The sequence below is a fragment of the Nannospalax galili genome, unplaced genomic scaffold, assembly GCF_000622305.1.
Source record: "Nannospalax galili isolate Female #2095 unplaced genomic scaffold, S.galili_v1.0 scaffold155, whole genome shotgun sequence".
Lineage (NCBI taxonomy): Eukaryota > Metazoa > Chordata > Mammalia > Rodentia > Spalacidae > Nannospalax > Nannospalax galili.
Window position 1 is genome coordinate 9,369,266 of NW_008339923.1, and position 26,645 is coordinate 9,395,910.

Genomic DNA, 26,645 nt, shown 5'->3' on the forward strand with positions numbered 1-26,645 from the left:
CATCCTACTATAGAGATACCTACACATCCATGTCTATTGTTGGTCTTTTCATAATAGCAGAATAGAAGCTTTTATTCATAAGAATAGAAGCAATTTAAGTGGCCCTCAACAGACAAATGGAAAATGAAAATGTGGTATGTTTACACAGTGGAGCTCTACTCAGTGGTTAAAAAAAAAGATGAAATCATGAAATTTGTACATAAATGGATGGAACTAGAAACTGTTATACTAAGTGAAGTAACACAGACTCAGAAAAAAAAATTCTCCATTTTTAAGTGAAAGCTAAAAGTGTGGTATAATATAGGTTCTCTAAGTCAGGCTTAAGGGCTTGTAATCCCAGCTACTTTGTAGGTTGAAGCAGGAGAATTCCAACTCAAGGTTTGCTTGGGATACTGAGGAATTCAGGGTCAAACTGGGTAATAGTAAGACTGTCTCAAAATAAAAAGCAAAAAGAGAAGTAGCACAGTGGTGGAATGAACATTTGCCTTGCATGTTGAGTCTTGTATGTGTGAGCCTTGCATGTATGAGCCTTGCATGTGTGAGCCTTGCATGTATGAGCCTTGCATGTGTGAGCTTTGGAGTCATTCCCCAGTCCTGAACAAAAATGACTTTTCAACAATGGAAGTCATTTTTTCAGTTTCATATCTGCTAGTTTTGCAAAAATATTTAGAGTCTATTTTTGTGAAATTTTGCTTGATATGATATGCTGATTACTGCTTTTTTTCTTTCTTTCTTATTTTCGTATTCATTTACCTTTGAAGCAAGTTCTCCTGGTTCCTTCTTTTCTAGAAATCCTGGGACCTTTCTAATTTCAGGAAGTTCAAAACTCCATATATACTGTAATACCAACAGCAGATTTCCATAGACAACCATAAAAGGAGAGCTGATCATGGCATATTTTCTTCTGTTGCGAATCATCCAAAGAGTACAGGACCAAATCAACAACACAAATGTCAGCCAGCTGTGGTAGGTGATGCTCCATGCCTGCAGAGAGCCAGGAAAAACAAAGGACAACCGTCAATACAACACACTCATCCCTCTCTAGGAAGTCCAAAATTAGCTACACAGAAAAGATCACTAGCATTTAGACCAAGAAGAGAGACTTGTGATGGGCACAGGGAAGCAGAAAAGGGGCTGAGATGACCGTGTGTGACATTGGCTTTGCACTTCCTTTAGTGATGAGCCAAAGATCCTTTAGCCCAAATCTCCTTATCTTCATCCTACTTTGCAGTTTAAAACAAGTCCTTCCTTTTCCCTAAACAGTTTGGAGTTGGTGGATATTTACATCTCATGGAGCTTGGGCTACAGGTGGGTGAAAATGGGAGCTTTGAGGATTAGGAATTGAAGGCAGGCAGGCAGGCAGGCAGGCACTAATGTCAGGCAGATGTACCTGATAGAAATTAAAGAAGCTCTCAGGACCCATGGTAGCAGAATGCTTGCCCTGATTTAAAAAAAAATTACTGCAGGTAAGAAGGATAAAGTCTCACTTGAATCTAAGATTAAGTGTGACTACTACTTCTGTGAAAGAAATATAAATGGCCTATCTCTGCCTTTAGTGTCTTTCAGAAAAGCTACCCTGTTATGTTCTCTTAAGTTGGCAAAACTGGACTTGAGTAGGTCATTTGAAAGATCTATATTAATATTTAAAAAGAAGGGAAGTAAGAGTTGAAAGCGGCATGAGTTTGTAGTCTATAGTATGAAAATCACATGAAAAATTAACATACCTAATTACTGTCTGCCACGCCCTAGGAAAGAGTGCAATCTTTCCTGAGAGGCTGCAGTGTCTGCTAGGGGCTCCACACCCAGCCCTGGTGGCTGTCCTGCATACTCACCATCATGGCAATGAGCGCACAGATGTAACTTTGCTTCATGATGAACTGGAACACCGTGACCATGGCGTGAATTCTCACACTTCTTTTTTCCTCCAGACTCCTTTCTGCTTCAGAGTCTTCTTTCTTGTCTTCATCTTCCTCTTTCTTTTCTAGATAGACAAATACTTTATTTGATTATACGTGTGAGTGACACCTTTTTCAGTGTCCTTCACAGTGCATCACATGTGTGGTTTTGACAAAGCCCTTTAGGGTAGGAATTCCTTCCAATTAATAAAGGCCCTGGAAGTCAAACAAGCAGCAGCTTTTCCTTGATGGAGATCATTGTATTTACTGCCCAGAAATGCTGGGAAGAAGCTTTCCACTGGAAAGGATGTGGAATGAACCCTCTAGGACCATCTGCAAAAGGTCCAGCCCCTAGCATTCATGACCTTGTACATCTCTCCCCTTAAGTGTGATGAGCATCTAATAGATAGAACACTCTGGAAGAGATAGACTGTCATTTGCCAGATTCAATTTGTGTGTGTGTGTGAGCTAGGGTTTATGGAGGAAAGTTCATGGATCATGCCCAGCTATGATAATGATAAGTCAAATGGACTTGAGTGTTATCGTATGCTACTACACAGAGCAGGGCGCTCTCTCTCTCTCTCTCTCTCTCTCTCTCTCTCTCTCTCTCTCTGTGTGTGTGTGTGTACAGATTCAATTTCAAAACTTGCCAGTTTTTTGCTTTACTTTTGAAAGTTCAATTTATGATATAGTATATCAGCCAAATTCAATCTGTATGTTCTTGCATAAGTAATAGTAAACAGAAGGATGTCTTAGCTATGACCTGAATATTTGAAGTGTTAGAAGTTGCAAAGCTCTCTTCTCAGGTCCTGCCCTTTGGGACTCTGGTGGCTGTGCTCTGCGGAGTACTGTGGAAAGCACTGTGGGTGGTTGTGGAGTTCACAACTGCTGTCATATAGCTGTGGTCAAGAACTGATTTTGATTTATACTCACTGACAAATATTTGTTGGGTAATCTGATTCACTGGCTGTCTTGCCAGGCAGAATCTCTGTCAGAGCAATCACAGTACCGATAAGGGCTGGAAAGATGGATCAGTGTTTGAGAGCACTTCCTGTTCTTGCAGAGGACCCAGGTTCAGTTGCCAGAACTCACAATAGGCAGCTCACAACTGCCTGTAACTCCAGTTCCATGGGGATCTGATGCCCTCTTCTGGCCTCCAGGGTATTGTATATATGTGATGCACATATATACATGCAGGCAAAACATACTTTGAGGCCTATACTAATTTGGTTAGAGGACAAAGGACAGTGTTTGCTCCTTGCCCTCCTAGGTCGACTAGTTCCAGGGGAATATGAGCATCTCTCAAAATGTTCTGTAATTGTGGTGGGTCACCTGTCCTCTTGATCAAGGAGGCTGAGGAGACCCCATGAGATGTACTTGAACCACTGTCCGGTCTACAAAGAGGAGGGTCAACACAGAGGAATCATTTCCTCCATGCTTCCAAGCAAAGCCAGCCATGGTCGAGCAGGACCTTTGACCTATCTTCACAATACAGAACTGGTAAAAGAAAGGAGCCAGGGGCTCCTTTGAAGCCCATGTGACCCCTGAACAACAGATCATCAACGGCCTTAAGAGTAAAAATAAATTGGTTTACCTGAGCCAACTGTATGGCCTTAAACACCCAAAAGGAAAGTATAACCAAAGATTAAAGGGGACAATATAATTTTTAAGAGTCCATATGTTTAGCTAAAGGCTACATAAGAAGCAACAATGCCAGATAGGAGATACCTTCTTTTGAATTGTTGGCCAGAGTGGCCTAAGGGACTCCCAGATAGTAACCCAGCATAGAACTGGGAAAATGAACAGCAGAATCCAATCACATCTAAAGGAATATTGACAACTGATTGCTGCTAGATGAGGAATGGATGACCTTCCTAAAACAAAGACCTCTAGATAGACTGACTAGATTCACCAGATGGACAAGTAGTGGGTAATGGCTGGGGGTGCTGACAACACAGCAGACAGTAGCAGGGATATCAGAGTATAAGGGCTCTAGTGGGGGAAGGAGGCTATGGGAAGGTACCATCTGGGAAGTCGGTGTATAGTTGAATAAGATGGTTTGGGATGTTCTGTGTGATACACACACACACACACACATAAATAAATTTTATAAAAATGTATTATATTTGAGGAGGAAGCATAAAAATTTACCACATGTTAATTAGCAGAGGTGATAAACATTACCATTGAAATCTACCCAATGACTTTATAGACATACACAGGTGCTAAGGATCCAAGTGCAACCAATTATGACTACTAATAATCAGATACACATAGGTGAGAGATGCATGTGCCAACATCTCAGTGTTAGTAGCAAAAACAATGAGTCTTTCTGTAAGAAACAGTATATTTTAAAATGAAATGGAACTCTTTTTTAAAGGTTAAAAACTCATTCAATTTTATGTCTTACAGGGCTTATACTGAGTTTAATATTTTGTAACTGTATTAATTCAACAGCAAATCTAAAAATTTTATAGTCACTTTTGAAAGAGCTGTATCTGTGCTCTGGAAACTGTTATTGAGCATATTAAAGTTGTAATGATATGCTTCTTCTAAAAAACTAAAAAATAATATTTAAAAAATGTGGGAAACAGCATATTTTAAAATGAAATGGAGATCTTCTTTAAAGTTTAAAAACTCATTCAATTTAATGTCTTACAGGGTTTATACTGAGTTCAATATTGTATAACTGTATTAATTCAACTGTGAACCTATAAATTTACAGCCACTTTTCAAGTAGTTATTAAAAATAAAAAAAGATTAAAAATAATAATTAGTAGATTTGAAAAACATTACCGTTGAAATCTACCTGATGACTTTATATCCATGCTCAGGTGCCAAGGATCTCAGAAAGTAACCGAGTGTGACTAGTAATAATCAGATATATAGAGATTAGAAATGCATGTGCAAATATCTTAATGTCAATTGCATTGAAAATGAATTTTTCTGTATGAAACTGTGTATTTTAATGATGAAGTGGAGATATTTTTTAAAGGTTAAAACCTCATTTAATTTTAGGTCTTATAGGGTTTATATGGAGTACAATATTGTATAACTGTATCAATTCAACTGTAAACCTAAAAATTTACAGCAAATTTTGAAAGAGATGCATCTTAGCTCTGGAAATTGTTATTGAATATGTCAATGATGTTATAATGAAATGCTTCTTCTAATTATGTGGTTATTAAATAAGTAATTAAAGAATGTGAAATAAAATAAAATATTAAAAAAGAAGTGCTGATAAAACTTTTGAAGAACAAAACATAAGAATAAATTTGATGAAGAATTATGAGAAAAGTCCCTTAGAGAAAGCTTAGTGTGTTATGGTGCAAGTTAGCTAGCTACACTCACCAATCACTGGATCTGTCCAGTGACGGATATTAGCTCTGTAAATATCAGAGAGAGAGCTCTTATTATTTTGAAGCTACTTGGCCGCTGCTTGGAAACATCCTGCTGCTCTCTTTTGTTTAATACTAAGTTAATTCTGCCTTTATGAAGTGTTGATTGTCATAGCACAACAGGCTTAGACGACAACTGCTTTGGGGGAATTAGTGTTATTAGATCTGCAAAAGGTTCCAGATATGTTCATGTCTAAGTTAAAATGGAAACTGCTACTATTTAGATTAACAAAACAAAAACAATTCTGTGCAGATGGAAGTTAAGTCAGAGGGTGAGATCTTCGTACCAGAATATTGATCTGTCATCTCTAGTAATATTCTACTTTTCCTTCAACTGAGGGAAAAGAAGGAAAATCTGGCCCCTTTCTATTTTACTTGTGTTTCCATGTTTAAAACTTATCATTGTGCATATACATTGTACATGAAACTATGTCACATAGGGATGTTCTCATACATGCATATCTTATGTATTGAGCATATACTCCCCTATCCCAGGCTTTTGAGTCTGAATGCAGTTTCTCTGGTTTGTGGGTTCCATTTTGACTCTTTGTCTTCTTTCTTGGGTTCCCATGTGTCTGACACACCCCTGGTCAGTTCTTTTCAAAGGTTGCATCACAGACATTAGTCACCTCATGGGTGGTCCTTCAGCAGGGGGTGGGGGTGGTCTGGCTGTCAGTGCTGGCTCCAACCCTGTGCAGTCCTTCTAAATGTCTATTGCATGTGCTTGGAACATGAGTCTGTGTTCCCTGCAGACTCCGGTACTGAGCAGTTTTTTCCCTCACTGAATATTGTATACTTCTGACTTAATGTCTCTTTTCTGCAGTCTAGAGGCATTCTGGTGCCCAGTTTTAGGTATATAGTTCTGTAACACTTGCCCTGGGTTCCCAGAGAGTGCAGCTCACAGGGGGATCTGGGACCATTGCCAGGGGTGTTTTGAGAATGGTTTCTCACCACTGCTAATGGCTGGCTAGCTCCTCCCACTGACATGACTGCTGGCAACATCAGTCTCCCTTCACCTTTTTTCCTTTTAAAGAAGTCTGTTACTAGCTATTGCCACAGCCCTTGGTTGCTCCCTAGAACTTGAAGGTAGGACACTACCGCTGAAGACAAGGCATACTTCAAACACAGGACTTGGAGTATTGGCGTTGGAACTGACCTGGAAACCACCTCCCCGAAGGCTAGCTCTCATAGTTTTTGAGAACACTATGCAAGCTGCTAAGGGAGACTATCAATCAATGGTCTAACCCCAGATTTAAGGCCTAATAACCACAACTATGACCGGCACAGCAAATTATACCGGGGCAGTAGTGGCACTTCTATCTTGAGGGTAATCAACAGCTCCCTAATTAGAGTTAAAGCCCACTCAATGCGAGGGAACTCATATGTGGTCCTGTAAACATAGCCAAACATACAAGGCTAGAGTAGTCATAGATCTTAGAGAAAACCCCAAGGCTGTCATATCCTTAGACAAATGTAATTTCTTACTATATGCTAAATACGGATCCTTATATTTACAGACAAGTATGACAGTCACCACTCATCAAAGAAGCTTCTTTTGCAATAGACACAAACCAGTTTTACAACTGGTCACAGACAGATATTAAGTGTCTGTGAAATGCCCAACCCTAAGTGACACATCTACAATGGAACCTCTACACCTAAGGCTCATGGAACATAGTGGAACAAGGGGTAGAGAGAATACTAATGCATCTCTCAACTCCCATCAATGACGCTCCCTCACGCAACAGAGGGCAATGAAACCAGGGCTCAGGGACCATTGTGGAAGAGGGGACAGAAAGATTGTAAGAGGCAGGGAAGGAGGTACATGACCATGGAAATAGAGCCTTATAGACTCCTGGGACCTTGCTCATATGAACCTACTGCAATGCTGTCAGCATGCACAAGACCCATGCAAACTCAAGCAGACAAAAACTCAGCATAGAACTGTTGAAAAGGGCAGCAGGCCCCAGTCTTAGCCAAAGAACTACTGGACAGCTGATTACTGCTGGGTTAGGAAGAGCTGATCTTCCTAGCAGATAGGCTGACTAGTCCCCAGTGGATGAACTTGCAGTGAGGGACATCAGGGGACACTAACTTGACTTGCTAGGCCTTAACATAAATCACAGAGTGTATGACATCCAGTGCTTTTCCCCCCTTTGTTTTCAGTTTGTCCCTCTCATGCCACTTATTTTGTGTATAAGGGTAGAATAGGAGCAAAAACCATGCTTATGTGAAATTGAGATAGAACTTAAGGCAATGAGCTTAATTATATTGACCGTGGATGACAGTATTTGTTTAAAAATAAAGAACCAAATCAAACAGGAAACAACAGAAAGCGGCTTCACCCTTTGGAATGAACGAGAGAGGAGCACAGCCTGAGCTGTGCCACTGCAGGGCGCGGGAGTTACCTGTGGACTCCTCGGCGGGCTCCCACCGGTACTGCGGAGTGGAGTACAGATCAGCCTTGGCAGGGCCATTCTCTATGGGCAGACTTGGGTGGATGGTGTGGTAGTCCACGGGGTTGCCATTCACGGTCATCAGCAGGCCCTGCCAGAGGAGCGGGGAACAGGGCAATGTGACTGCAGTCTGGCCTCTCTCTGCCCTCCTTCCTGTACCCATGGTAAAAAACTGATTTTTTTTTAAAAACAGCTGTGAGCCATTTGGTCAGTTACCCAAATACTTTTATCAAGATGAATTGTATACTCTTTCTCCAAATTTGGTCTTCACAGGTGGGTAACGGTAAAATAGCCACACGATCTTTGTTAAGAACCATGCCATGTGCCTGTCTTCACAGCTAAGTTTGAACTTTTGAGAAAGGCTTGCAGAGCCCTTCCTGATGTGGCTCAGCTTTCTACTCTGCAACTCTGAGCCATCTGGCTATGTGGTCCTCAGTACTTTCCCTATACCGGTGCCCACTCTGGTCCTGCCCCAGACCTCCCTCACTCTGCACAGGTGAGACAACACCCCAGTTTCAGGGCTTCAGTTCATTAGATGCAAATACTGGAGGATTTTTCCTCTTGTCTCCCTGACATTATATTTTTGAGATAAACATAAATACACAGGCAAGACTTTCTATTTATGTAATAATTAGCATAATTACAGAAGAAAATGTTTTAAAAATCAGGCCCACAGGGCAGGGGAGGATAGTTCAATCTGTAAAGTACTAGCTTTGTAAAAACAATGACCTGAGTTCAATCCCCAGAATCCATGTAAAGAAAACCAAGCATGGGGTAAAACACTTGTAATGCCATAGCTAGGAAGGTAGAGACAGGCAGATTGCCAGGGATCACTGACCAGCCAGCCTATACTACAGTAAGTTCCAGGCCAGGGAGAGGTCCTGTCTCAGAAAAAAAAGGGTGGACAGCTCTTGAGGAAAGACACCCAAAGTTGTTTTCTGGATGTTACAGTCATACACACATATGCATTTCCACTATACATGTGCACCTCCCACATACATGGGCAGGGACACATATACATGCATAGAAAGGAACAGTCCCACAGACAGGGCCTTTTCAAACTGGAAATATCTTTTGTGTGTTATATTCAACCTCATATCATACAAGTCAGCATCTTTAGAGGAATAAACCAGATATAATTTCTGCAAAAAGTAATAGAAAATTTTACAGGAAATGTATAGATAGTTCAAATATACTCAAAGGATCTAACTCCATCTGTCAGTTGAAGTCACTTACATAAGTATATATGAGAACTCTAATATGTATATACTAACATCAGATGGTTTGTAGTCATCTTGGGTCATGGACAGAAGCTGCAAAAAGCAAGGTGGGACAGCGTGTTAGCCAGCTGAAGGCAGTTTAAGTTACCTCGTATTTGTCCATCTTCCCACATACAGCCACCCCCCAAACTAGCTGGATGCTAGAGTGTTAAAAGCTCCATGCAAAGCACAATGGGCAACTGAGCTGGACGCCACTGCTCATCATAGCTATTTCCCAGTCTATGTAATAATGAGTAAGCAGCCAGCCATATGCCACGTGATTATAAACACAGTTGTATTTTGCAGGGGTTTTGTTCTGATAGGATAACCTGCTTGGTTTTAGGCACCTCAGACCCCATGCAACATCTATAGAATTCTTATGCATCTAAAAATAGATAAGATTCAGTAAAAATATGGTATAAAAGTTAAAAGCGGTCTACCTGTACAGGATACTTGCTGTGAATGGAGCTTGCAGGACTAGATTTAAGTCTAGGTATGTCAGCAAACAAACCATGAGTGGACATGACAGTCTAGAATGTGACCACACCTGCTGGAGACCTTATAAATATGGAACACTTCGGCTGTACTAGAATTATTTCAACAGCTTTGTTGTAACATGTGAACCATGCTTTGTGCTGTGATGTTGAGACAGCTATATCTCACGCTACAGGAATTTTTGAGGTCATTATAATCTAATGGGACCACTAACATAGATTGTCATCAAGTTGTAGGTGGCTCTCTTTCATTCTGGTCCAAGGATGCTCATAAGAGAACAAGGTTTGTGTTTTCTGTGAGTGCCTAGCAGAGGAGTGGATGGTCTACAATCACCACTGTGCAGTGGGCTTGGGGGCCTTGGCTTTGATTTGCACTCAGGTATAATGACGTTTTAACCATCAAGCAAAGATCTTCAGTATTAGAATAGAAAGAGCTGAAGCCTTTTGACCCCCAGAGCTCCCTGGGACTTATTTGTACATGGCTGGGCTATTATTGGTGAAACAGGCAAGATAATATGAAGCACGGGGGAAATAATGGAAACCCTCAGGCATTTCAGCTATCACCCCTGTCCCATGGTGCATCACCCCATCCCATGGAGCATCACCCCTGTCCCATGGTGCATCATTCTGTCTCATGGTGTATCACCCCTGTCCCATGATGTGCCCCATCCCATGGTACATCATCACTGTCCCACGGTGCATCACCACTGTCCCATGTTGCATCACCCCGACCCATGGTGCATCACCTCTGTCCTATGGTGCATTACCCCGTCCCATGGTGCATCACCTCTGTCCTATGGTGCATTACCCTGTCCCATGGTGCATCATCTCTGTCCTAGGGTGCATCACCCATCCATGGTGCATCACCCAGTCCCATGGTGCATCACCCCGTCTGCTGTTGCTGTCCTTCATAGCAGCTGCTTTATTTCTTACCCTCTCTCAGCACAGGGCAGTGGCACTGAGAGCAGGGCTGTACGTCTTGAAGAAACTCATCTGCCACTGACAGTATCAGACAGTCTTCTCAGTTCTCTAATATGCTGGGAGCAATTTGCTGACCCCATTCAGGAGTGAGAAGAGTATTTGTCTTCACAACTTTGTATACAGGCAATTTAAGTCAACATAGCATCAGCCAAAAGGAGTTCAAATTGACTGATAGTCAAAAGGTTATGCAAATTATATATTGTATATAACTTACACATTAGAGGCATTATGTGAATCAACACTTTCATTGTCAGTGCCCGCGGCTGCCTAGAAAAGCAAGAGGCCCATAAGCACATGGAGGCAGAGCCTGAGTGCTTCCCAAGCAGTTACTGTGGTTGGCTACTCAACACAGTGGACTTATCAGCTATAATGTGTTCGGACTCTGAAGTTTTCATTTCTCAGAGCCGACAGGTTGCTTCTTTATTTAAAAAAATATTTTAATTAGCTGGGCATTGTGGCACAGGACTTTAATCCCTGCACTCAGGAGGCAGAGGCAGCCTGGCCTACATAGGGAGTTCTAGGCTAGCTGGGGCTATAGGAGACCCTGTCTCAAAAAGACCAAAACCAAATATAATTTAATTAAAAAGTTATCACGAATATTTTTTTTAGGATTAGGAGATTTCAGTGAAGGCTATAGGAATATAAAATTGTTCTCTTATGGGGTCTGGTAGGAGCATGCACTTCCCCTAAAAGCCTCGTTTCTCTCTGATAGAAGGATCTGGGAATCCAAGCCATCCAAGTCAAATTATTTCCTAAGCCTGGAGTGATGTGAGCTGACCACTATTATTAAACCCCACATTCAACAACAAAGTACAGACATAGAAAACCAAATGGGGAAGAGATTCTTGCTTGTGGCTTACTTTTCTCTCATCGGTTGGGTAATGGGTTGCATACCACAGGCTCCGCCTCCTCTCTGCTATGTTCATGTTGGAGCTGCAATCCAGGGCTCCATCATCTTCCTTTGTTCTCTCATCCTGCACCTGAAACATAGAATCATGGGAACAGATCTGCTTCCCAAAGCAGATCTGCAAGCAGTCTGTAGCCAATCTCTTCCCCTCTGCCCTGTGTGGTTATTTTTTATAGTTAGTGTAAGATATAGGTGGCATTCAATCAACATTCTCCTGGATAACAAAAATGCTGCCCTGTATTTCATATCCTATGAAGCCTTATTTATTGCAAAATAAGTCATGATGCCGAATGTCCACAGTTTCTCCATGTTATTCTGAACTGCACTTGAGAACAGCTATGCAACTGGTTATTAGGGTAAGCACTTTTAAAACTATGCAGTTAATGGTGTAAGCCAGCCATTGGCAAATCTCTAATTAAGACCTTTCTTTCTTTCTTTCTTTCTTTCTTTCTTTCTTTCTTTCTTTCTTTCTTTCTTTCTCTCTCTCTCTCTTTCTTTCTTTCTTTCTTCTTTCTCCCTTCTTCATTCTCTCTCCCTTCCTTCCTCCCTCCCTCTCCCCTTCCTTCCTTCCTTCCTTCCTTCCTTCCTTCCTTCCTTCCTTCTTTCCTTCCTTCCTCCTTTTGTTCGTTCTTTCTTTCTTGCCTGGATTTTGCTAAGTTGCCCAGATTGGCCTCAAACTCACAATTCTTCTGCCTCAGCTTCCTGAGTGCTGGGATCACAGGTGCGTGTCACCACGCTCATCATCATGTCCATCGAGATGATACTTACTTAAGGCAGATTCATTCAGAGTTCTCACACAATATCAAGCAAGAGCATATTCCATGCACAAAATCATTCTTTAATGAGACACTTGCCCAAAGCAGTCAACTCGCCAAGGACAGACAATAAGAAGCAAATATAAAGAACAGAATCAACTGAGTCTTACCATTAACATATCAGTTATGTTACAGTGGAAGGTATGGATTTAGGCTCACTGGCCTAAATATGTGCAGGAGAGAGAAGTATCCCACCTCCCAGCAGTCCAGTGAGTCCCGATTTATGATGGACCAACCTAGAATTTTTGACCTCACAATGATATGAAGTGATATGCATTCAGTAAAAATGGTACTTTAAGACAACTTGCCACTGATGGTGAGCACTCATGCAACCATTCCGTTGATCACTCTCAGCATTCACTGTGCTTAATAAATGACATGTAATATTCAATCCTGTTATAAAGTCATCTTTGTAATAGATGACTTTGCCAATCGGCAGGCTATCATGAGTATCCTGAGTATGTTTAAAGTAGGCTATGCTAAGTCATGATAGCCAAAAGCTCAGGTGCATTTTCAACTAAAGAGTATTTTCAAGTCATGATGGGTTCATTGGGAAGTAGCCCTACTATATGCTGAGGAGAATTCATATGTACTTAATTCTTGACATGTTCTCATTCTAACCTCTCCCCTCCCCCTCCCCCCTCCTCCTCCATGTTTGATAGACCTTCGCCTCAGTGCTCACACTTGATGGCTGGCATTCTTCACTGAATGTGCCAGAGCATCTGCACTACGTGTGATCAGCCTCCTATCTTAGACATTGCTCAATAAGATATCTTCCTGCCTCAGCCCATTTAAAATGCATTTTGAGGGGCTGGAGCAATGACTCAGTGGTTAAGAGCACTGACTGCTCTCGCAGAGGGCCCGGGTTCAATTCCCAGCACCCACACAGTGACTATGAACCGTCCTTTATTCCAGTTCCAGGGGAATCTGAAGCCCTCTTCTGACCTCTGCAGCATTGCATGACACGGGTGCACTCACATACATGCAGACAATACACTCACACATAAAATAAAAATAATAAATAAAATATTAAAAAATAAAATGCATATTGAAATGCTAATACCAATACCAAACCCTGTGCTCTGCTTGACCTTGCAGACACCTGTTTATCACACTGCTCTTGCCTGTATAGCCAATAGCTTAGGCTTCCCCAACTCTCTCTTCCTTCCTAGCACCAGAGACAGTCCAGAGTGATACCAGAGTATTACACAAACCTGAAGAGGTAATCTCTGAGCCATCATCAAGCTACTGCATTATCTGAGTGGCTACAATGCAATGCCATAGTGAAAGCTAAATGCTCTGGGAATTCTAATTATTTGAAAGTCTTAACTTTTGTAGTATGTGACATTATTTAGAAATAGTTCCCACATACATTTTAATTTTATGTAAATTTTATTGATGATATATACATGTACACATTCATGCTTTTGGAAGAAGCTAACATAATACAAATCTTAAAATATTTTATTAGCATAGACAAATGTTTTAAAAGAATTGGAGGAAGGTGTAACATAAGATGATTGGGTTCTTTTTGACCTCACGAAGCATTTTGTAACTATAACTATCATTTGGCATGCCCAATGAAGACATCCATGCGAACTGAACTAACAGGGATGAGATTTGAGACCCCAGGCTTAATCGCTTTTACTTTCAATGTTGTCCATGGAATGGAGAGGACGTGCCATGCAGAGGGGAGAGAGATTCTTATTTCTACAAGTGGCAATTCTGCCAGGGATGGAAGGAGACCTGCGTTTCACCCAGTACCATTGGTGCTATCTGATTCAGATCCCATTTGTTTCTTTTTGGTTGCCTTTTGTGTTGTAGACTAGATAGTTCCTGTGACTAGTGGCCTTATCTACCATGGTCTTTCTTGTCAGTCCCTAACTTAGCTCAATACACACTTGGCCTTCAAAAATGATGTATTTTCTGAGGTTGGAATGAATATGTGGATCTAGTACAGTGGTTGAGGGTGAAAGCAGAAAAAGGTGAAAATTGCTTCAGGGCCATGGTTAGCAACAGTGCAGGGTACGTATGAGGTTACATTCTGGGCCTGCATTCTGCTGTTACTGACATGAGCAGCTCCCCCTGCAGGTGGATGGGAGAAAGGTGCAACAATCTTAGCCTCCCTCAGGCCCTGCCTTTTCTGTGTGCCCAGCCCCGGCTTTACAGCAAAGACTCTCAACCATCTGGGAGACAGGAGAGGACTGAGGCCTTTCTTCACTAGTAGAGAGGATAGGGAAACCACAGAAGCTTTAGTCTTCCTCTCAAAGTACCATATCCTTGTTAGTATTCCTGTGGGGAACAAGCTAGTGTTCTGTGGTGCCTGAGTGAGTGTGCTAATCTGCATCCCTCACAGCGGAAACCCCAGGCACCACTGAGAGCTGGGCTTCTACAACATCCTCATAGGCTGAGGTGTTAGGAAGATTGGGATACAGGGTTGCACAGCTTCTAAGATAGCTTCGCTGTCAACATGGACTTGAATCTAATCTGCACCGTTCAGTAAGTGTGTGATGTCAGAAAACTCACCTCTCATTTTCCTCACCTGTGGGATAGGCAACTTACTCTTTCTTCAGAATTGTTTAATGGATGGAATGAAAGGGCGCATGGATGCACAGAGCGGCCTGCCTGGTGGCTTAGTGAGTGCCTGATAAAAGCTGATCTTCCATTATTGTTACCAGCTATCATTTGTAGCAGCAACAGTGATCTAGTTGACAGGACGCTGCTGTTTGTTCTAACAGTGTATTCTCTCACGTAATACTCTTTGAAGAATTATGCTACTGTGTGCAAAAGTCTACAGCTTTGTTGGAATGTAGTGTTGAGTTGTCAGTAGGTAGCAATAATCATTTCACCCAGGTCGCTTTGCAGATAAGATTAGGAAAAACATTTGGATCCTTACAAGCGGCTCTTGCAGCCAGATGCGGATCAGCGTGGCCAGCGTGTAGTACATCACCAGCAGGAGGATGGGGTTGGCGTGGTGATACCAGGACAGCTCTGGGTTTACTATAATCTTCCAGGTGCTAGAGCAGTCTGTTTGGATAACTGATTTGATTCCGAACAACCTGTTTAAAAACAAAGAAATGTTGGCAGCTACAATCAACTGCAGGATAGGTTAACAACCTCAGGATAAGTTAACCCATTCTTGTGTAGATATATAAACACACAATTTTATAACATATACAGATACATATAATATGCATACACATTTATAGTTTAGATGAGTAGGAGAGAAGAGAGATCCTGAAGAATTGGTGTGATTTTACCAGGCTATGAGGGTGGGCTGTGAAAAGAATCAGAAATGAGAGAATAAGATCAAAGACTCTATATTATTGACTGACGAATCATGGAAGTGGCCAAGCTTCATTCCATCTTGGTGGGACCCAAAGAACTGCCAGAGTCTTCAACTGGAGTATTTTCCCCATGCCCCACAACAATTTCATTTGAAATCACATTTTGAATTATTATTACTGTTACTTTGTTGGTTTGTTTCTCTACCTAGGTAAACTCTAATTTCTTCTGAACAGGGGATATGCCTTGTCATCTTGGCTTCAGGATGTGCCTGGGGTAGAGAAGGTTTTGTGTGCAAGCATGTTTAACTGAATCAAGTGCACAAAGAAAAAGGTGATCGTGTTAATGGGAGGAATGGAGACTAAGGGATGGTAACATTCCTGGAAAGAAAAAAGGAAAGGGAGGAAGGAAGGAAGGAAGGAAGGAAGGAAGGAAGGAAGGAAGGAAGAAAAGGAAGGGAGGGACAGAGAGAGTGTTAAGGGATTGAAAGTAGCAATTTCCAGGGAAGTGCTTCTGCTGCTTGGAGGCCACATCCATGTACATTCCCACTACATCCTACTATATGTGAGCATCTGCGCAAAACTGACACAACGTTAGCTACAACATCTTTATGTTGAGTCAAAATGCAGCTTACACCAAATCCTGACACACCTTTTAGAAATGTATATTTTAATTGCCAATCAGTCATATTAAAACATGGACTTACTGAGATGCCAAGAATGTGGTAACATGTTAGTGAGTCCAACTAAATGAGCAAATATTTTGTTTCAGGTCTGACTTGCTGTTAGCTAATTACTTAGTGCTGATATTAGGGAAGCAAATATTGAAACTGGACATAGTTCTACCATTTGGCAGTAAAAGTCAAATATTATATAGTAGACTTTCTGTGAGATATATTTCTGTCAAATCTCATTTATGGCAATTTGAGTTTCTTAAGCTTTATAATTAATCATTTACTTTGCAAAGGAACTTTATGATGCTTCCTAAAATTTGAAATGGTTTGTTTTTAAGGTTAATTCCTACTATAGATGGAATGTTCCAGATTACATAATGGGAATGTATAAAATATGATCTGCTAAGAAATGTCTAAAATATGATATATTAAGAAAAAAATAAATTCATTATGCCGCACAGTTTTCTAAGAAAAGATGCTACTGAACGGCTGAAGCTTTTACATGCAGAGTGAGCTTCCTCTCTTTCTATCATCTGCACTATTTCTAAATCCTCCATTTGGTCTTATAGTCTCCATTCAGGTTCAAGATCTTCAAAGACCGCATGTTCCACATGTCCCACAACAATTTCATTTGTAGCTGTAATTTGAATTTCTATGATTACTTTGTAGGTTTGCTTCACCACGGAGTCAAATTCGCAATTCTGTATGTCCACTATAATTTTTGAATAGTATTTACTGACAAAACTGCACCACCAAGCTTCACATAATGTGAAATTTGTTACTGTTGCAGTAATGTTTGCCATTCACTCCCTTTCCATAGTCTCTAACTTATACAAAGTTTTTCAATGGAATGTAATTTTTAAAAAGAAAGCAATGCTAATAAAAATTTAAAATTAAAAAGAGAATATAACTGTTTAAAAAACCCCAAGAATCCAGGTGCTATGGGTTGGAGGTGGCTTGTTTCTCAAAGTTTCATGTGTTGGGGGCTTGATGCTTAGTGTGGCCATGTTGAGAGATGGCACCTTTAAAGGATGGGGTCCCCTCAGATGGGACTGTGGGGCCCTCCATTCCTCCCTGACTTCTTGTTTGTTGATAGGATTTCTGCCTTCCATAGGAGCTCCTAATAGTTACCACAGGCCCACTCTACTCAAGGCAATTCTGGAACCATGCCCTCAAATCTCTGGAACTGTGACCTACACACCATTTTCTTCATAAAATTAGCATGCCTCAGGGATTCTGTTTTAGTAATGAAAAACTAATTCACACAATTTATGAAAAAGAAATGAGGTTCTAATACCCAATAGAGATAAGATATAGGGTCATATGGCTGATTCCTTCACATCCCACAAGGACATTTTGCTCAGATCATCATGTATAAAACTCCTTCACTCCTTGTTTTCAAGGAGGCATCACAGAAGGAGGAAGTCTCTCTCATCACATCCTTCTGACTCTCCTTCCTCTTTGGGCCCTAGTATCCCTGCAGCTGGCTCTAATGCTCTGGCTGGACCTCAGTAGCCTCATTACGGAAGTCTCTTCTCCGCACAAAGCACTGACTTTGGCCCCTCCTCTTCCTCCAAAGCACTCTAACATCTGATAACACTGATGATGAACTGGCGGGATATTTTTTTCACTTGCATACACTGGCAGATTTATAAAACTGCCACTGTTTCCAGGTTCACTCAGGTATCTGTTCAGATTTCACAGGCACCCAGTCACATACAAGAAACACATAGTGCTGTAAGCAACCCTACACTTTAAAAGTAACTGTGGTAAAACATTCCAACATAAAACTATGCATTTAATCATGTTTAAGCACACAGCTCAGCAGCACTGAATTGTTAATATTCCTGTGCAGCCAATATCCAGAACTTTTTCATTTTGCAAAACTGAAGCTATAAGCAATTAAACATTCTCTTCTCAAGTCCTAAGAAGCCACCATTCTACTTTTTGATCTCTGGGAATCTGATGAGAAGGCATCTTATATAACTGGAATCAGGCAAGATTGGGGTTTTAGGTTCATCTATGTGTAGCAAATACCAGAATTTAAGGATGTTTTTCAGCTTAAGGCTTAATATTCAATTATGTGTTTGTACCATGTTTTGTTAATCCATTCATTCCTCACTAGGTTTGTGAGCATTTCTTTTTAAAAAATATTTTATTATTTCTATTTTATGTGTATGTGTGTATTGCCTGCATGTAGGTAAATGCACCCATGTTGAGCAATGCCTGCAGAAGAGAGAAGAGGCTGTCAGATCCCCTGGAACTGGAGTTACAGACAGTTGAGCTGCCATGCGGGTTCTGGGATTCAAACCCAGGTATTCTGCAAGAACAGTCAGTGTTCTTAATCCCTGAGCCATCTCTCTAGCTCCTAGGTTTGTGAGCATTTCTATAAAACTTCTTTTGAGGCCAGGTCTCTTTGTAGCCCAGGCTTGCCTGAAATACATGATCTCCTAACTCAGTCTCCTGAGTGCTGGAACTACAGGCACATTCTATCATGCCAAGCAGGCACTTCTACCTTTCGACTATTGTGAATAAAGCTTTATGAACAAGACTTACAAATATCTCTTCCTTTCAGGTCTTTTCAGTGTCTAACCAGAAGTGCAACTGCTGTATTACATGGTGATACCATTTTTGCTTTTCTGAGGAAGCACTATAGAGTTTTCCAAAGTGGTTGCTCCATTTTACATTTCTACCATTAATGCACAAGGCTTCCAATGTGTGCATACTCTTACCAACACTTATTTTGTGGGTTTTAGGAGTAGCCACCCCGGTGGATATGAAGTTAAGATGCTGTATTTTTAATTTAGTTTTTTCTTCTCAAAACCTCAGAGCTCTTTATGGCCTAGTCTCTCATGGGGAGCCATATTCCTTAATTAAGTGAACATTAGCTCACTAGAATGAACTAGTGTGTAATTGGGTTGATAAAATTTAAGTGTTAAATCTTCTAATGAAGCCAGGAAGCATGCTCTTTCCAACTTGCATAAAATGATTATTTTAGGACAAATAATCCTCCAAAGAAAACATGTTTTATTTACACTCTAATTTTGAAAAGAAAAATGGGAATCTTTCACCTGAAATAAACAGGAAACTGAATGGAGGGCGAAGGGGAAGGAAGTAGTGCAGGAGGGACAGAAGCTTTCCAGGACTGAGGAGCTGAGCACCACTTATAGGCAGCAGCTCAGAAACTGGCATCGGAAGGAAGGCCTTTGGTGCTGTGCTTAGCTGAACAGGAGGAAATCTTTCGCCTTTACTGTCTAGTGTACTTAGTCACTTCTTTCATACTAATGTGTCCTTCGAAAAGACCTAGAGTAAAATTTGTTCACTATAATACTAAATTCTCTACCCAGAGACATTCCCAGCTACATATTTTTGAACTTGTAAAGTATGATGCATGCTCAGGGATGGGAGCTCTCTGTATGAGGATCTGCCATTCCCCGGGAATAGGTACGAGTTTCCTCTTGCCTTCTTTGCTTGGGAGACACAGCTCTGGGAATCATCTCCAACCTTCTTGCTACCGTAAGTTATAAACATTTCCATCCTTCATACCCTGTTTGTACTGTTGGGTTTGCAACTTACCCAGGGCCTTCAACCTCAGAAAGTGCATAGCCTTTGTGAGGAAGTGTAAAGCTTCTAGTACAGCTGCCACCGATGGGTTTAGGGATTCAGTTCTTTGTACACAGGGGAGAGGACATGTGAAAGAAATACCCTATGCTTAAAGAGAACCACCTTTTCCCTTTTTCCATTCTCGGCCCACTTCTTCCTGTCTAACGACCAAAGTCTAATAGCAACAAACCATGAGTTTTATTTCTTTTTAATCTTTAATTTTTTGGTCTTTTTGAGGTAGGCTCTCCCTGTAACCACAGGTGGCTCTCCCTGTAGCCATAGCTGACCTGGAATTAGCTATGGAGACCAGGCTGGCCTCCATCTCAGAGATCGGCCCGCCTCTGTCTCCCAAGTACAGAGATGAAAGGATTAAAGCCACAATTTTCTCTTCTGGAAAATGAAAGTAGCAAATGACATGTCTCAAAGAGATACTGTAAGGGTTAGAAGTGATAGGCATAAGCTCTTGAAGATCTTGTCTTGTAGAATTCTTAAGCAGATTAGAGATGTTCCATGTAAAATTATTTTGCATTGCAAACAAGATGGTCACTAAGATTTTTACAGAATAGACATTAATTTTTCTTTTGAATTCATTTCTCTCATCCATAAAAGTAGAGACACACGTGCTTAAAGCTAACATGATGTATCGTCTGTTTGTAAGACAATGGATTTAGACAATGTTTGGGAGTGCTGTTAATAAGGGATGAAGAGATAACAGTTTCTTAATGGCACATTCAAGGCAGGAGCTAAATATTTATGCGTACTTTCTCTCATAAATAAACTATTCTCTCTCCCTCACTAAGAAAAACAATTTCTCTTAGCAACCATTGCAGCCCAAGATAGTGTATCTTAACACAACTGCACTGAGAAGCAGAAAAGGGATATTTCACTTCAAGAGCTTTTATTTACAGTACCAAATTTCTACCAATAATTGATTTTTCTTTAGTCTAAAGAACACCCTTTAACGTTCTATGCAGTGAAAGTCTGTGGCTGCCAAATTCTTCTGGTTTCTGTTGTTTTAGAATATCTTTCTTGGCTGGGCGTGGTGGTGCATGCCTTTGATCCTAGCACTTGGGAGGCAGAGGCAGGTGGATCTCTGTGAGTTCAAGGCCAGCCTGGTCTACATAGTGAGTTCCAGGACAGCTGGGGCTACAGGGAGATGCTGTATGACCTCTATGCCTTTTCTATTTACCTCATTTAAAATGGAAGTATAAGGTCACATTGCTTTCAGATTTTTTTTTCTTGCCATGAAACCATAATGATGTTGTCCTGTAGCTTTTGGTTAGGCATCATTTCTAATAAGAAGGCTGAAAATCCTTACCACTGCTCTCTTGTATATAGTATGCCTTCTTTGGATGTTTTAAATATAATACTGTTCTTCATCAGCAGTACTTAAACTTTTAGCTGTATTGCGCTTTGGCAGGACTCTCTTTGTGATCATTTGAATTTGGGATTGCTGAATATTTTTGATCTGTGGGTTTATACTTTGCAGTAGATTTGGACAATATCTGGCTTTTGGCTATTAGTTCTTACAATATGTTTTTTTCTGTTCTCCGGAGGCTCCGATTACATCATGCTAGTCCTCTTAAAGTTGCCAACTAGCTCATTGTGATTCTCTATTTTTTTTTCTGTCTCTGTTTCTTTTCCTGTTTGCTGTGCTTCAGTTTGGTTATCTTCTACTTTCCTGTCTTCAGAGCATCTTTCTTTTTCTCTGTTTAGCTATATTTGAACCAAAGCTCAAGCAGTGGATGTTTAATTCTAGCTCCAGTATTGTTTTTTTTTTTAGAAGAAGCATTTCATTACAGCTTTAACATACTCATTAACAGTTTCCAAGGCAAAGATACATCTCTTTCAAAAGTGGCTATAAAATTTTTAGGTTCACCTTTGAATTAATACAGTTATACAATATTGAACTCAGTGTAAGTCCTGTAAGACATAAAATTGAACGCAGCTCCAGTATTTTTAAAGATTTAATTTTTACTATTTTTTAAAATTATGTGCATAGATGTGTGTCTGTGTGGGGGATGTGCACATGAATGAAGGTGCCTTCAGAGTCCAGAGAAGGGCATTGGATCCCCTGGAGTTGGACAGGTGGTTGTGAGGTGCGTGCTCTGGGTGCTAGACACCAAACTAGGGTCCTCTGCAAGAGCAGCAATTACCTAGCCACCTCTCCACCACCCTGCTCTGGTATTTTTGTTCTATTTGTTCTATCAATTCATTCTTATAGATTTCACTTCTGTGTATGCTGTATTTGTTCATTTGTTTATTATATGCTTAGTTACAAAAACACAATCTGAATAATAATATGATTTGCAAATGACCCATATACATAAAATTAATAATGGCATTATTCTGCCTCATTTTTATCTCTTGAGTTGGTTATAAGCTACAGGATATTTTCTGGATTCTGGCATTAAGAAATATGAATCATATCCCTACTAACTATATTATTCATCAAAGGTCTTACGCAAAGGCGATCCCTTCTATTTTCTGCCTGTCTTCATTTATAAAACACCCACAGAAGCACATCTACTTTTCTCTTCCTCTGCATTTCCATCTTTCCTGAATCTTTATCGGTAATCTTAGGATTCTTCTCTGTTCCCCTCTCTTCACATCATTTGTAAATCACAAAGTGATGAACCATGAATGCAAGAGAGCTAGCATGAGCTTGTGTTCCAGAAAATAAAACTTACACAGTTTATAAAGAAAGCACATTAATAACAAACTTTCTACCTTCCACAGTGTGTTTCCAAAGCTGCCCCAGAAGCTCATTTTTATAAAGCATATTCGTTGTATACTGATGTGTTTGTAAAATATAATAAAAGTGGGTAGAAGAAAAGCTGTTGTATTCCTGGGTGTTACAGACCATTGTAGAAGCTTTACACAGTTTCCCAATTTCTGTGCTTACTTGTTGACTAACTGAACAAGTCACATGCCAGTGCTGATCTGCTACTTGGGTTTTCCAAGTCACTGTCTTGCTGATAATGGCTTCCCAGCACCAATGCTTTACCTGCAGTTACATCATTCCAAATGAACAGCTAAGACTTTTCTTCCTAATATAATTGAAGTTTTTATCCCAGAACTTTCGAGGCAGAGGCCAGTCTGTCCACATAGTGAGTTTTAGGCCAGCTGAGGCTATAGGGAGGCCCTATCTCAAAACAAAAACCAAGAAACAGAAAACAACCAAGCAAAAAACAAACAAATCTACCAGGATAATGAATGACCATCACTAAGATATATTACCTTTTTTAAAGAAGTATTTTATTATTTTTATTTTTTAGGTGTATGAGTGTACTGCCTGCATGTATGTAAGTGCACCATAGTGTGCGGTGCCTGAGGACAGGGATTCCTCTGGAACCAGAGTTATGGAGATTGTTAGCCATCATATGGGTGCTGGGAATCAAACTCCAGTCCTCTGCAAGAGCAGTCAGTGCTCTTAACCCCTGACCCATCTCTCCAAACCTTTTTAAGTAGGGTCAGATACTTAAAATCAGTTCATGAGTTAACACTAAATTTCCTTTTGTGCACTGTCCCTGAAGGTGGTCAGACAAGTAGTTCTAGAAGCTTCCAATCAGAAACTCTGGTCACCAAAGCACTCATCGAACTATCCCCTTCATCCCCAGACCTCAAGAAGTGTGAGAGGCTGGGGGGACTTCTGACCTAGCAAAATATCTCTAGAGACAAAGGTCAATAGAATCCGTTAAGCAATGTGGGGAACCCTCTGCCTACTTCCTGTTGGTCTTTTGGGCATGACCTGCTGGGCCACACTAAGCTGCTGATGCATGTCTGCCTTCTGGCTTCTAGAAGGAAGTATTATAAAAGCTAAGAGACAGCCAACAACTGTAAACCTGAGAACTAGATTAAACCAGTGTTCATAAATTGAACTTAGAAACTTGCATTTATGTCCAACCTACACAAGTCAGTGGTTTAAAATCTTTTCGAGGACTGGAGAGATGGCTTAGCATTTAAGAGCACTAGCTGCTCTTGCAGAGGACCCAGGAACTCACATGGCAGCTAACAACCATCTGTAACTCCATTCCAGGGGAATCAGATGCCCTCTTCTGACCTCCATGGGCATTGCATAAAATGGGTGCACTTACATACATGCAGGCAATACACTTATACACATAAAATATTTTAAAAAAACAAAATAAAACTTTTCAAATGCCAGGCATGGTGGCACACGCCTTTAATCCCAGCCCTCAGGAAGCAGAGGCAGGGGAATCTTTCTGAGACTGAGGCCAGCCTGGTCTACATAGTGAGTTCTAGGCAGGCTGGGACTAGGAGACCTTGTCAAACAAACAAACAAACAAAAAACAAAGGAAAAAGAATTTTTTTGAACTTGGGTGAACTGAAATCTGTGATTGCTTTTAGATGTTATGTAGGCTGTTATTTAAAATAAGATTGTGTCTTAATATTTGTACAATTTAAATACCATATAACTTGCTATGATCCCAAAAGAGTTTAGGGTATTTCATGAACTTATAGTAATTTTCAGGAAGATTAATTCAGTGACAGGGGTCCCCTCCCTTTTCAAAACACACCCCTCCTCCCCGCCGCTTACAGGAACAGGGTTTGCAAGAGTTCACACTACCCACCGGAAACTTTGATTTTCTATAAATCTTTTATTTATTTTTATTTTGTATGTATGAGTATTTTGCTTGCAGATATGTAAATACACTGCATGCATGCCAGAAGATGGTATCAGCTCTCCTGGAACTAGAGTTACAGACACCATACAGATGCTGGGAACTGAACCCAGGTCCTCTGCAAGAGCAGTATAAATTCTTAACTTCTGAGCCGTCTCTTTAGCCCCTGAAACTTTCTTTTTAAGATAGAAAAGATCCTGGTAATTTATATCTTAGCCTTTTTTTTTTTCAAACTTAATTGTTTTTAACTTTCAGATTATTTAGTTTTGTAAATGAAGGAATGCTTGATCACGTAAATGAGTTTGAATTACTGCATGTTTTAGAGATTTCATCTAACAAAAACTACTACAAAAGCTTTTTATTCCCTTCATAACTCTTATGAGTCCTAACACTGTCTACTCATAAATGAGAGTATTTGAGAGAAACATTATGTATGCCTCTGAATTCCTTCTCACAGTTAATGACACTAAAGTGCCATCTGTTGCCTAACAATGTGGATCATAGAAGGTTCAGAAACTCTGGCAAATGCTCAAGGGGATAATTTTCCCTGAGTTAGTTTTCATCACTTTGTATGGATTACTGAAGCTGAAGTAACCCAACTTCAAAAGCAGAGTGTGTGGATGAGATGGAGGAAGGGGAGGGACATTTAAGTATAACCAGCAAGTGTGTGCAGGTAACAACCTACCTGAGTATCTGAGAACTCCACAGAGACTTGACAACCATGCCAGTCACTCCATGATCAAAAGGATTTAAAATTTAAGGGAGGGCAACAGGGCAAATATGTGTAAACACACACACACACACACACACACACACAAACGCACAACTACTCATTGCCCTTACCTTCTACCCACTTCCTTCTTCTTTGTGTGTGTGTGTGTGTGTGTGTGTGTGTGTGTGTGTGTGTGTGTAGACTTGAGGTTGACACTGGGTGTCTTCCTTGCTCGCTCCTTGAACCTGAAGCTCATTGATTGAGGTAAGTCAGTTGACCAGTGAGCTCCAGGAATCTGTTTGTCTCTGCATCTCCCAACCCCCAGTGCTGGGAATCCAGTCAGGTGCTATGCTTGTGCAGCAGGCATTTAACTGACTGAGCCATCTCCCCAGCCTCTGCAGCTTGAAATACAACATTGCTTTCTGTTATTTTTTTTCTCAAATTGTTCCAGCTTCCCTCATTAGAAGATCTTTCAGTTTTTGTTGTATTCCTTTGGTAAATCCATTATTTTGTTATTTTTTAGTGACATAGGAGCTAGCTCTCTGTAGATAGTAAGGAAAAAGGGCCCATGGTAAAAACCTTTACAACTTGCTCACATATGTTGCAGTAAAAACAGAGGCTAGGGTTAGAGGGAAGATGAAGGGGTCACACAACAAAGCCTAAAATGCTGAGAGAGCTGAATAGAGGGCTTGGAGCTGGGTATGAGATAATTAAGCTAAACAGATAGGATAAGAGAAGGCACAGTGCGCTGGGAACTGACTGCAGGCTGGCTAGCCACAGGAAGTCCTGGAGTAATTTACGCAAAACACTATTTTACCTATAGGTGGATAGGTGGGTGAGTCAAAGGCAGCTGTCACCCCAAATCCCACTCTAGCATGGAATGTTATCACAGGGGCTCCTTGTCCAACGCACATGCAGTTTTATCAGTTTCTTGCCTGAGCACTTCTTTATTGCTTTTATAAACTTGTGGAACTTGTGACTTTCTGGTTTCTTGAGTTTCATGAACCTTCTAAGTTCTACCAGCTTCCTAAGCCTTGAGTCTTCCATTCTATCTGTGATCTTCCTTTCTTTCCAGGAGGGAAGGTTTCAATTCAGGAGGAAGATCCAGACAACAGAATGACTAGGCTTTACCTAATAACATGGATTAACCTCTAATTTAAAGATTAGTTTGTCAAACTGGATAGCTTCTTTTTTAAAAGTATTTTAGGTGTATGAGTGCACTACCTGCACGTATATAAGTGTACCTGTGTCATGTAGCACCCATGGAGGTCAGAATAATGTGTCAAATCCCCTGGAACTGGAATTATAGATGGTTGTTAGCCACCATGAGGATGCCAGGAATTGAACCCGGGTCCTCTACAAGAGCAGCCAGTGCTCTTAACCACTGAGCCATCTCTCCAGCCCTAAAATGGGACATTTTCTCCTACCATTCTTTTTATTCTTTGTTCACATCTATCTATTATCTATCTATCTATCTATCTATCTATCTATCATCTATCTATCTATCTATCTATCATCTAT

At 40.7% G+C, this 26,645-nt stretch overlaps 1 protein-coding gene across 2 annotated transcripts in view; it reads right to left on the reverse strand.

Annotated features, from left to right (window-relative positions):
- The window catches only part of Piezo2 (piezo type mechanosensitive ion channel component 2), a 442,859-nt gene that overhangs the window by 116,741 nt on the left and 299,473 nt on the right, over positions 1-26,645 (reverse strand). For both annotated transcript variants that reach the window (XM_008834681.3, XM_029564318.1), the window contains exons 8-13: positions 15,102-15,264; positions 11,344-11,463; positions 9,024-9,062; positions 7,702-7,840; positions 1,833-1,981; positions 754-984 (exon numbers count right to left, since the gene is read on the reverse strand). In XM_008834681.3, the coding sequence (XP_008832903.1) occupies positions 754-984; positions 1,833-1,981; positions 7,702-7,840; positions 9,024-9,062; positions 11,344-11,463; positions 15,102-15,264 (841 nt within the window). The remainder of the gene's footprint in view (positions 1-753; positions 985-1,832; positions 1,982-7,701; positions 7,841-9,023; positions 9,063-11,343; positions 11,464-15,101; positions 15,265-26,645) is intronic.